This window comes from Eptatretus burgeri, chromosome 11, assembly GCF_056783735.1.
Source record: "Eptatretus burgeri isolate ZD-2024b chromosome 11, Ebu_testis_v1, whole genome shotgun sequence".
Classification (NCBI taxonomy): domain Eukaryota; kingdom Metazoa; phylum Chordata; class Myxini; order Myxiniformes; family Myxinidae; genus Eptatretus; species Eptatretus burgeri.
In genome coordinates, this window is record NC_140971.1 from 22,237,009 (window position 1) to 22,250,406 (window position 13,398).

At 42.6% G+C, this 13,398-nt stretch overlaps 1 protein-coding gene across 6 annotated transcripts in view; it reads left to right on the top strand.

Moving 5' to 3' along the window:
• The first annotated feature begins 4,522 nt into the window (after positions 1–4,522).
• Positions 4,523–13,398, top strand: part of OSBPL9 (oxysterol binding protein like 9) — a 98,806-nt gene continuing 89,930 nt past the window's right edge. For 2 of the 6 annotated variants that reach the window (XR_015049135.1, XR_015049137.1), the window contains exon 1: positions 4,523–4,696. Coding sequence is in view for 3 of the 6 variants with exons in the window: in XM_085845529.1 (XP_085701655.1) it covers positions 4,586–4,696 (111 nt within the window). In the remaining 3 variants the exon portion in view is untranslated. Of the gene's footprint in view, positions 4,697–11,711; positions 11,736–13,398 lie in introns of those variants that run through there. The other 4 variants (XM_085845529.1, XM_085845528.1, XM_085845527.1 and 1 more) reach the window with 3 other exon arrangements.

A 13,398-nucleotide genomic window follows, 5' to 3' on the forward strand; every position in this document is an offset into this window, starting at 1 on the left:
TATTTGTTTTTACTATTAACCAGAAATAACAAGACTCGGCAAGAAGAGGGATCCGGGGCGATTCGACGGGATGGTGTGGGATCGGGCGTGGAGAAAACACAGACAATTCCAATGAATATACAGATCTCAAACCCTCTTAGGCGCCAAGCACACACACACACACACACACACACACACACACACACACACACACACACACACACACACACACACACACACACACACACACACACACACACACACACACACACACACACACACACACACACACACACTAGCTATTTCTGGTGGTCAGGCTGGACCGTGGTGTGGACGCAACTGTCCCTGGATCGGCGTCGGACGAGCTGGCCTTGCTCTCGTCAGGGGGGCAGGAGAAACCGTGGTGCTGTCGACCTCCTGGTCTTGGCCCAAGTCCGCTCACAGCCGCCAGGGAACCAGTTCTGGCGCCAAGTTGCGAGCAGGAGAGGGAGGCAGGTCCGCCCGCCGTTCGACCCCGTACTCCGAGTCAGCAGAACCCCAGAGCCAACCAAGGTGAGGCATGAGGCTCAGCAAGGCTCCAAGACACGATGAAGAACACGATCGAATCATCACAACAAGGACGCTCTCCGCGCAACAGCCTCCACACCAAAAAACACGATCTTTTTGTCCCGATCTTCTTCCTCTTCCTTTTCCTTTTCGACCCCGAACAGAACCTTTTTATCCTCCTGTCCTTGTCACTTCCAATCGAGCCGTTTATTGGCCCACCGCTGTCGCCTTCTGCCAATCGTGATCACGGGGCGGAGCCATCCGCTGCACTGTCCTGTGACGTCACGGCCAGTCTCCAGAGAATACCAAAAGGGGTTTACGCACACACTTACCCTATCCCGTGTCCCTATCTAATTACGTGACAATTATCATTTCCCCCCTTGAAGAAATGAACATTTACTAGACAACTTATCACCACTGAATTGCAACTTATTACATCGAGATCCTGGGAAACTCGAACATCATGGCATACCTAATTAAACATCCTAATTACCCTTTGAATGCATACCCCCCCTCAAACGTAACAATATATATATATATATATATATATATATATATATATATATATATATATATATATATATATATATATATAATACAGGGTGTCCCAAAAAAATACAACTTTTCATCTTCAAAGAGGATGGTCATAACATATATATATATTTTTTAAACCATATATGGCTGGATAGAAAGCTGAAAGGTTGAAGTTTATTGTACCAATGTCAAAATTTCCACCAAAATTTAAATTTTGGTATAGAATCGTCGTTTTCTTTTTGACCACATGTTCGACGTAGGCTCCACGTTGTCTGATCACTGCCTGCAAACGCGTTGTCATGTTGTCCTTTACTTTGGGAAACGTTTCCTGAGGAATGTTCTGGATTTCTTGGTGGATGTTTTCCTTCAGCTGATCAAGAGTCTGAGGCCCAGGGTTTCCATAGATCATGTCGTTGAGATACCCCCACAAGAAGAAGTCTGGAGGAGTAAGGTCAGGGGAATACGGTGGCCACTCAACGTCTTCGTAGAGGGAGATAAAGCGGCCCTCAAAATGCTGGTTGAGAAAACGCCTTGTTTCCCTGGCTGTGTGGGGCGGGAAGCACTGGGTTCTCATCTGGATCAGGTTGTTTCTCCTCCGGGCCTGAGTATGTAGCTCAGGCAGATAGAATTCCTGAATCATTTCGCGATAGTTCCTCTGGTTTACCGTGCAAGTGCATCCCTGGTCATCTTCAAAGAAGTATGGACCAATTATCCCATACCAACCAACCGCCACCCACATGGTGACTTTGAGAACAGATCGAGGCACCAGTTCAGTTGATGCATTACCAGATTTTTCAGTTCCCCAGTTACGAAAGTTTTGCTTGTTTACCTCCCTGGACAAGTGAGCATGGCATTCGTCCATCATGTGAAGTTTTTTGAGGAAGTCTGCATCTTCGTCCAACTTTCCTGAGAACCAATTTGCAAAGTCTAGTTGTTTGCGTTTCTGTTGATCAGTAAGCACCGTTTCCGTTTGAATTTTGTATGGAAAGGCATGAATGTCTTGGCGAAGGATCCTCTGAACGGTGCTCTTATGAATGTTTGTCTCGGCAGAAAGTCGTCAAATCTATTTTTTTGGACTCTGAACGACCGCCTGTCTCACCATTTCCACATTTTCTTCACTACGACCTGTCCTCTTCCAACCACTGTGACCCTTGTGAAGGTCACAGATGGTTCCCACATTGGTAAACTTTGCGATGGTGCACTTTATTGTCCGAAAGTTTGGTGTATGGCGCAAGTGGATACCGAAATGTCTCAATATGACATGTATGACAGGTCCCGCAAGCATTGCCAAAACCATTTGATTTCGCATGAACTGGATCTTGGGATCATTTGTGCCTGAGGTTAAGATCTTTGTTACTGGCTTTGGGCTTGCTGATTCTGGGGCAGATGACCCATCAAGCAGGCTCGATGAGCCAAATTTGCTCCTGCTTTGAAAATTCTTGAAAGAGTGTTCTTTTAGTAACCTGTTGGGGTGTGTATGGGTACTCATCGAGGTGTGTTCCATCCCTTGGATGGACGTTAAACTCGGCGTTAAACAGCCACGTGCTGCACACGAAAGAAGAAGAATGTGGAAACCATGGTGGATATACCTGATGCACCGTAATTGGAGGTGGACAGCAAGGAATTGACCATTGGCTGTAAAGATGCGACGTGATCGGATGCGGTCAGCTGGTGTACCCATGATGGAGGTCACAACATTGCAGACTCTGGTGATGCATTGAACATGTCATTACACGTGATGTGCACAACCTAAACAGGCTGTGTGCACAACCCTGCCACGACTGAAAGATCATTCTCGACGAGTGTTCGTTTTGCTCAGTCACCACCATCCACAAGACCTTAACACATAATATCGACCGAGGAGTTGTGTACCCCTATAAATCTGTTCTTGCAAAATGACTACTACTGTTGTTGTTTTGTTGTTGTTTTTAGGGTAATGGAGACAAGATCACCATTAAAATAAACCAAGAAAAAAGTGTGGCTGTTGGGAAATGCATTTATTTAAATAGATATGTTATTTGATAATGATTACACTGGGCTGCATTTGAAATATTTTTGTTCAGAGGTCTAGGTTTTCTCAACGGTTGTTTTATGTTTTTTTGCATGCTGAATTCAGAAATGTATCTAATTTCTCTCAATTAGGTCAAGTTTTTTTTATGCTATCTCAATTTTAAGGAAAAAAAAAATAATCAAAATTTTTGTTTTTTTTTAATTAGCATTTTTAAAATTCAAAAGCAGACTTACATTGACAGAAAATGTACAAACTATACATATTATGACACACAAGTACACTTAATGTGGAAGAAAGTGCCTTCTTAATTACTTTCATTTCAATTTCAGAAAAATATAGATAAATCGTTGTTTCTGGTAACACCCAACTTCAGTCGCTCCAGCATTCGCTGTTTTCCTTCGTCTTTTTAACGTTGAATTTCACATTAACGGTACTTGTGCGTCATTTTATATATATAGTTTGTACATTTTCTGTCAATGTAAGTCTGATTTTAAATTTTAAAAAATGCTAATTAAAAAAACAAAAATTTTGATTTTTTTTTTTTCCTTTAAATTGAGAACTTGACCTGATTGAACGAAATTAGATACATTTCTTAATTCAGCATGCAAAAAGCGTATAAGAAGCGTTGAGAAAACCCAGACCTCTGAAATGACTCAGACCAGTGTTATTGAACCGGTCATCAGTTGACCCCCCCCCCCCCGCTCATCCTTTTTCAAATCAGTCCGTACACGTTGTGATCTCGTTTGGTTCTTCTTCTTGAGTCCAAACAAGGACAAATGTGTCCACGAGCAGCGTCCTCAAGATTCTGTCGGCTAAAAAAAAAAAATATTTTTTTACATTTTAAAAAAACAACAACAACAACTTCCGATATTTCGTCACGTGCCTTGATTAAGCCAATAGCGAAACGCGTCATAATGTCTTTACGTATTTACGATATATCGTGTATTTACGAAATAAATAATGTATTTACGAAATTACAACACGATAAATGGAATAATCTTTAAACAGTAACGTGAACTTTTCGAAACTTTAAAGAAAATGTCCGAATATATTTAAAAGTTCATGATAGACGCTCGCAAAAGGCACCGTCTATGTGAGGATGTGTACATGTGCTCAGTATTTAAGGAGATCCGGATCTCGTACATACAAGAGCCGAGTCCTCGAGATTAAGGTTTTGGCTGAGCATGAACGCCGAGCTCTTTGAGCAGCGTTCGCTTCGCGAGACGCTACTAAAAAATAATAATAAGAAGCGGTGTGAATTTACAGTTGATATGAGGAGAACACTGCATCGCGCTGGGAATGAACAGTAACAGGTGATGGCTGTCGCCCTTATCGCACCATTAACATTAACAGCGATGGACAAAACAAGTTTGACTGATCATCTACCCAGAGGGCTCAGCGCCGAAAGGCGGGGACTCCATCAGGCACGTGATCTTCCCAGCCAATGAGCTGCGAGCATCCGCCCTATTAAATTTTCCAGCCGGAAGCGCCGGTTTTCTCAGGGGGTTTCAAGCGATGTCGTCTCTGGTGGAAGGACCGCTGAGCAAGTGGACGAACGTGATGCAGGGCTGGCAGTACCGCTGGTTCCTGCTCGATTATAACACGGGACTCCTTTCGTACTACACGGTGAGCACGGCTGCTTACGTCACATTTCGTTTGTTCAACTGTTTTTATCTCCGAGTCTCGTTTCGTGCGTGATTCGCCGTGATCAGTCCGTCTGTCATTGAGCCGGATCCGTGCTCTTCCCTCCCGTGCTTTGCTTGTGCAATGAACCCGTCAGTCGTCGTCTATGGTGTACGGACCGTGTCGTGGGCTCCTCATGCTGATCACGTGATGAATGACCTGATGATTGACCTGATGCCCAAAGTAACGAAAGGACGATCTTCAGGGTAAAGCCCCATCTGAAATAGCTTCGCACTTCGTTGCCTCTTGTGAGCGGTCTTGCATTATCGTGAAAGGAAAGGACACCATTGTTGTTTCCTTATAAAAAATAAAAAATAAAACAAGCTCAAATAAGCTAAGATCCTCGTCCTCTTAATGACGTCATAAAAACGAATATGACGTCATTGTGATGTATCAGGTTTGCGATAAATTCTCTGTGTGAATGCCCGACTTGATTACCGAAAACAAAATTCAAACAGCTTGCCTAGTTTCGGAGATAATGGTACAGGCGATTTGCATTAGCGGCGATATTATGACGTCAACTTTTTTTTTTCTCTGAAGAATTTCCAAAATCGGAGATGGTTGCTGCCTGCGCGTGGGATTTCTGCATATACAGGGCAAGTTTCACGAAGATCCGATGAAAACTCTGGGTTGTGAGACAAAAAATGTCAAAAAATAGGAATGACGTCATAAAAATTGATATGACGTCATAGTGATTTATCATATGTGCGGTAATTCATCTCTGCTAAAGCCCTGTTCGATTCCCGCAAACAGAATTCAAAAAGCTTGCCTAGTTTCGGAGATTATTTTTTTAGGCGATTTCCATGAGCTGAGATATTTTGACGTCATAACTTTTTTCTGGGAGGAATTTTCAAAATCGGAGGTGGTTACTGTGTGCGCAGGGTATTTTTACATATACATGCCAAGTTTGAGGAAATTTCGATGAAAACTGTCAGCTGTGAAACAAAAAAGTCCACAAGAACAACAACGTGAGTATGACTTGGAGATCCTCCACGAGGGTCTAAAAATTATTCTCACTTTCCAGGTTGAGTTTTGACGAAAACTTCGTTGACAGTCAATCCCTGAGGAAGTCTGTGTAACTGTCCTGATTTCTTGTAAAGTCTCCTTGTGTTGCTGGTTGTTCTGGCAATCTCTTCCATTCCCACAACGAGCTTCTCCATAATTCTTATTCCTTTACCCAAGTACTCATCAGCTCTTGTTGCTGTACTCTAACCTCACTGTCCAGCTATGTTGTGTTGTGTTGCACCTGTTCTCGAAGTATACCTGCACGAAACTGAGAGCGACCGCAATCGTTTAAATCCCGAAATAATTAATTAAATCAATTAATTAACCAACCCTCCTCCTCCCCACCAACCCTTCTGCTCCCCACCAACCCCTCTCCTCCCCACCAACCCCACTCCACCCCACCAACCCCCTCCCCTCCACCAACCCCCTCCCCTCCACCAACCCCCTCCCCTCCACCAACCCCCTCCCTCCACCAACCCCCTCCCCTCCACCAACCCCCCTCCCCTCCACCAACCCCCCTCCCCTCCACCAACCCCCCTCCCCTCCACCAACCCCTCCCCACTCACTCCTTTATTTGTGCAGCATTGCATTGTCTTAAAAATAAAATTTAAAACGAAAGCTGCTTATCGGACTTGATAAGCCTGGTGTTGGCTTAGTGGTTTGGGTGGCGGCTTGGGATCCTTGGGTCCTGAGTTCAAGCCCCATTGGCAGCTGAATTAATATACACCAGGAGGTTGACTCGGCCTGTCATCCTTCGGAGGTCGGCAAAATGAGCACCAGTGTACTGGTAAGGGGGACACTGCATCAGCGGCATAGCCGCATCCCAACCAATGATGCAACCACCAGCCACAGGCTGCACTCGATAGAGAGAGACCAGACTTGATGGTGTCATGGTTGAAGTTCTCTCTGAGTCTGTCTGGGAGGTTAGCTTTCCGCACTCCAACCGAGTCACAGCAAAGACTTCATAAAATGGTGCGTGCTGCTTCCTTGCTTCCTTGCTTAGCCTGGTGTTGGCTTAGTGGTTAGGATGGTGGCTTGGGATCCCAGGGTCCTGAGTTCAAGCCCCGTTGGCTGCTGAATTAACACCAGGGGGTTGACTCAGCCTGTCATCCTTCCGAGGTCGGCGAAATGAGTGCCAGTGTACTGGTCCCGGTGTATGCCCCGGTTAGAATAGGTGTACCATATCCCTGTGTGTCGTAAGAGGCGACCAGGGTTGGCATCAGGAAGGGCATCCGGCCATAAAACATTGCCTCAAGAAAAAGCCAAACCCCTGCACAGCAGGGAAAAATGGCTGTAAAAACGATCATTTATATTTTTTTCTGCTTCCTTGCTTGATGCTCAGCTTTTAAAAGGATGGAGCATAGACAATCAACCGTAGGTTGGTAATGATGGCGCAGGTTTTTGATGGGCCCAACGGCCAACTATGTAAGTTATTGTGTGAGAACTGGCATACTGTATACACAAATACTACTGTCAATTTACAATTGGTCACTGGCTTTGACACCAATGCAAATCTTTATTGTGCATCAAAAAAAGCCACATATACCGAACACACAGTTTCAAATGGATCACCTCGTCACTAATAGAGCATTTAAATGGCATCAGATGTGGCAATAAACGTGAATAGTTTCTCCCAGATTGCCGGCTCGATGACAGAAGGCACCATTTTCACTTTTGCTGCCTCCAACCCGTTGGTTGAGTGTGCTAACCACCGTGGGAAGCAAGCAAGCTGCTACTGCTGCTGCTGCAAACCGAGGAGTGGAGCAGTAGCACGATGTTACCAAGGTGATAGAAATAAAATAATTGTGAACAAACAATGCCGATATACAGCTGCAGGGTTGTAGATGTTTCTGAACTCCCAGAACCTTTGTGTACATATCAAAATAATGATAAAAAAAAATTAAAAAGGAGGTACTTGCTTCTGGCAGCTACTTGCAAAGGGACTCAAACTGATGTGAAAAATCCTTTTCGCACCATTAGAAATCTCCGTGATTGACACGGGTCCGGCACGTATGCTTTGGACGAACCTTTTCAGACTACGTCGTTTAAGCACTGCGTTGACCCTTGTAGAGCGCTCAACTCGTGTTGAAAGCAACCCTGCTCGGGGAGAGCTGCCGACCCAAATTTGAAAGCTTTAGCATGAACCTTTCCTGGGTTGAGTTCACTCCATGTGGAAAATTAAGGTTGGTAGAGTTGGCGCAATGCAACATGGGACCGTGTCATCCCGGCCATGCCGCTGTGAGCCGTGTTGAAAGTGTGAAGTGTAAAGCACATCATTTGCACGTGTAGTGCAAAAGTTGTGTTCGCGTAAACAAAGGGGTGAACACCATGTGGTGTTGACCCCTGTTGACATTTGCATGGATTGGACGAGCATCGATTTCAACACTGACCGAAAGTTGATGGTGCGAAAGGGCCGAAAGCGACTTTCTTTCTTGCTTGTTTACTTATCAGTCTTTTATCAGTGGTGTGTGGTTTGCAGAGGAGGTATATGTGTGTTGGACAGAGGGATTGGGAGACATTTTTTTTTTTATGTTGACGTGCAGTCTTTGGTAGATAATGGACAAATCTGGGGGTGGGGAGGGGGGCTGTGATACTGCAACCCCAGCATCATGAGCTGTGTGCTCAGATGGTGAGATGGGGATGTTAATGGCACTTCCTGTTTACTATTCCATAGCTGTGTATCATCATTCACCCTATATCGCTTCTCAATTTGTACCACCCTTTGTGTATGTTCTCGTGTTTGTTACCCTCACCGGAGGAGAGGGTATTACATTTGGGTCCGTTTGTTTTGCCAAGTATGTTGGTCTGTAGTGTCTGTCTGTCTCTCTCTGTCACACGATTTTTGGCCACAGTTTTCATGCAATCGTTTTGAAATTCTTTTTGGTATGTTGTTGACCGGCCAAGGACAGCAACGCTTAATTTCGGTGACTATTCGAATCCGGATCTGAGAATTTTAAAAGTGCCTCTTCACCATTGAGAGATGTTTCCAAAAATAATATATAGCACCATATCTCAAAAGATTTATGAGAGCCTGGTGTTGGCTTAGTGGTTAGGGTGATGGCTTGGGATCCTCAGGGTCCTGAGTTCGAGCTCCGCTGGCCACTGAATTAACTTCAGGCGGGTTGACTCGGCCTGTCATCCTTCCGAGGTCGGTGAAATGAGCAGCAGTATACTGGTAATTATCACTGCAGGGTCGAAGGCGACTAAAGGGTTGGCGTCAGGAAAGGCATCTGGCCATAAAAAATATTGCCACAAGAAAGGGTACCATGATTGGAGCCTGCAAAAAGCTGGCACCTGCTCAGGGAAAAAGGCTTTTTAAAATGGTGTGATGGTGATCTCGAAGGATTTAAGGATGGATTCCGATGACATTTGGTGAACAAGTTTGGTGTGTGACCAGGATTAATTGATTCGACTTTGGTGAAGATCCAAATCCAGATACAAGAATTATTGTGTTTTAAAGTGATCCTTCACCATTGAGAGATGGGGCTAAAAACGATATTTATATATGTATATAGCGCAATATCTCAAAAAGTTGTCGAAGGATTCGGATTAAACTTGTTGGGCATGTTGAATGTGTGACAAGGAAGAATTTATTCAATTTTGGTGAAGGTCCGAATCCGGATCTGATAATTTTTTAAAGTGATTCTTCACCATTTTGAGATAGTGCTGAAACGATAAATAGCACGGCATCTCAAAAGGTTATGGATGGATTCCGCATAAAGTTTGTGGACACGTTGGGTGTGTGACGAGGACGAATTAATTCGATTTTGGTGAAGATTCGAATCCGGATCCGAGAATTTTGCAAGTGATTCTTCACCATTGAGAGATTGGACCAAAAACTATGTATCGCATGAGATGTCAAAAAGCTGTGGACGAGTTTGTTAGGTGATGAGAACAAGCCGATTTTGGTTGAGGTCCGGATTCAGATCCGATCGATCAGTGACAAACAAAATGTAAACTATTCAGCCTGGCCAGGTATGTGCTTTACCGAGTGCCGTTTCGTTTGGCCAAGTGCCACTGAGTGATTTTTTTTTTCTTTTTTTTTCTCATTTCATTTCATTTGTTTGTGTGTTTGTCCGTACAGAACTTTAGTGTTTTTTCTCTGCAACCGCTTGACTGATTGAGATTTTTAAAAAATTCCCCAGAGGAGTGACTGACTTATGTAGAATGTTTTATTGATAATTATGACGTCGTAGATCATGTGGTGTGACAGCCATGTTAAAAAAAAAAAAACAGAAAAACGTTGGACCTCTATCTCTGAAACTGCACCAAGGAAAAAAAATTAAAGCTTGGCACAAATACTCCTCAAAAGTTATTATTATTTTTTTTAAATGACTTCTTAGGTTCCGATGTTATATCACAATTGCATAGAGCGCTACATCTGATCAGTATGAACATTTTTGATGGTCATCTCAGGATATAATGGTCCACAGAAGAAAAACGATGACTATCGGTCATATGATTTGGCAGCCATATTGTTTTTATTTCAAAATAAAATAAAATAAAACCTTCAAAAATCTTCTTTTCCGAAATGACTGAACAAATCGAGGTGAAACATTACACGTATGACCACCTATACATGAGTAACTTGAAGGGCACTTGCCTCCACCACGTGATGCCTGATCCATGAGACATATCAGGCCCAATACATTTTTGAAATATCTGGCTATATATCAGTTTTTGGCCCTATCTCTCAATGGTGAAAAATCACTTTAAACATTAAATAAGTCTCGTATCCAGATCCAGATTTGGATCTTCACCAAAATAGTCAATTCATCCTTGTCGCACCCAACGTGTCCAAGTTTCGTCCAAATCCGTCCACAACATTTTGAGATATCGTGCTGTATATCGTTTTTGGCCCTATCTCTCAATGATGAGGAATCACTTTAAAACTTTTAGTATCCGGATCCGGATCTTCACCAAAATCTAATCGGTTCGTCTTTCACACACCGAACCTGGACACAAAATTTCATCTGGATCCGTCCGCAACTTTTTGAGTTATCCTGTACACAAACAAACAAACAAACAAACAAACAAACAAACAAACAAACAGACAGACAGAGAGGGGTGAAAACAGCCTCCTTCACCTTCACTGGCAGAGTAAACAAAAGGTTCACACACATGATGTCATCGGTTACATGGTCTGGCAGCCATATTGGATTGAGCGAAAATCCTCAAAAAAAAAATTATTTCTCTTGAATCGCTTAATCAATCGACATGAAACTTCACAATTATGATCTAATCGTGATGGAGAATACATGTTTGAAATTTCAACTTGATCGGAGACGTGGTGTGGCAGGCAGAATTATTTTATATTTTTGAATGTGGGTTCTTTTTAATTTTATTGAATTTTTAATTTTTTTTGAATAATGCTCACTTGGTTGTTCCTGGGTGGGTTTGAAGGGAGAGGAGTAGCAGCTGAAACCCGAATCCTATTCAGGTTCCTCCTGATGACTTCATCTTTTCGTTCTCCTTGTTTGGGTTCCTTCTAATGACTCGAATGCAGGACTGAACCTATTTGGTTTTCCATTTGATATGAATTGAATTTATTTTAATCCCATTCTGAATTAAATTGAATAATTATAAACGTCACGGTGCAGGTTCAGGTATCCGATCAAAGCGGGACGTCTTGGTACCAGCAGTTATAAAGTAGCAATTCTAATTATGTCTCATTAATTACGTAACACGCCAGCACACAAAGCCACACAAAACAAGTCCTGGCAAGGGTCTGCAATCTCTGATTGCTATTTTTCTTGTTTTAATTTGTATCGGGCATGGTGGGAGAGGGTGGGGATTTGACATTTGAAGATGTCTCTCCATGAGATCCAAAATGTACAAAGAAAGGTTTGTTATCTCTTTGTCATTTCATTTACCAGAAATGCTTGCGACATCTTATTGGAGCAGTAGATAAAAGTGGCAGTCATAAACGTGTTTTTGTGTTTGCGTCTCGTCGAGCAACCACAAAGCAATGCTGATGGTAAATTTGCTGATTAGACACTTCTTTCTTTTTTTTCTTTTGCAATTTGTAAAGGTATAAATCCCTTCCTCATGTATCATCAATCTCGTTATTATTTATTTTCCTCGAAGCCGACCCCCCCCCACCCCCTCCCATAACGTGTGTGTGTGTGTGCGTGCGTGCGTGCATATATATATATATATATATATATATATATATATATATATATATATATATATATATATATATATATATATATACGCGCTTTATTATTCCCCAGCTTGTTCTCTGTTCCGAACTGATTGTGACGGTTCCTCGTAATTTCCATTTGTGGTTTGCAAACACGAGACATTTGCAATGTTATTGATTACATTAACCAGTTTATTGGTTGTTTTTTTTCAAGTTAATGGGTTATGAATTGGTGATGCGGGTTTCTCTGCCTCTGCCGACGATGTCACCGGGGAATTATATTGTTGGGTTGTCCATGCATCCTTTTGTCTGCCTATCTTTCTGTCTCTGTCTGTGATGTTTTAGTTGCCACAATAACATAAGGGATCCAAGTCAAACTTGGTACAAGTATGTATAATGATGTAAAGATGAACTGATTAGATTTTGGGGTCAAAAGGTCAGCGGTCATGCTGGCTAAAAATTCTGTTTCCATGCTAACTTGTGAACCAGTGATTTGATTTTGACCAAACTTGGTACAAGTATGTATAATGAAGTAAGAAACTGATTGATTATATTTGGGGTCAAGCAGTCAAAGGTCATGTCAGGTAAAATGTGATACTGCACTTGAGAACAGCTGAAGGGATTTAAATCAAACTTGGTACAAGTATGTATAATGATGTAATGTGGGCGAGACAAATTGATAGGCATCGTCGTGATGTTGAAGAGTGCCGTTCTATTCATTATTATTTTTAAATTAATTTTTTTCCTAAAGTTAAATGATACAGAAACCTGTCCTTTAAATTCAAGCCCACCTTCCAAATTTCCACTTTTTTCTTTCCTGAGAGTTTGCCTCTGGAGTTTCCATATTGTCCACCGCATGTGTCCTCCCCTCCCCCTCATTCCTCCCCACACCTATTGTTTATCCAAGTCTCCCTCTGTTTTATCGCTCAACCCTGCTGTTGGTGTTTCCCGCCTCTCCACTGTTCTGTTTGTTCTGTTGCGTCCTGATCCATTCATTGTTCTTGCTCTTCCTCGAGCCTTGTTTGTGTATACAAAAGAGTGACCCACAAAGCTGTGGGAGTAAGAGAGGTGTTTGCTCTCGAATGGTCACACCCACGCTGCCACTGAGTAGTTTTGCCCATACATGTAACCACAGAATGTTTCTCCTGATGAGGACTCGTGCAGGATTCTTTCCTCAAGCTTTCCACACACTGAAGCTGTTCCTCGCTGAAACTTTGAGGCAATTTGCTTCAATATCCAGTGGGGCTTTACCCAAGAATTTCCTCGTATTTACCTCACAGTCGAGAATGTTACCTACTAATTGTAGTTGAGTGGGACCTGCTCTATTCTAAGAGCGAATTGTTCATGATTTACCAAAAGCCTTTGACAAACCTTTTAAAAAAATGTTTTTTTTTTTTGTTTGTTTTTTTTTTAATACAGGCTTTAAAGTTCGTGGAGGAGCTGCGAGACAAATCGCAGACATACATGAAATAACACCAAACTTGACGATCACACA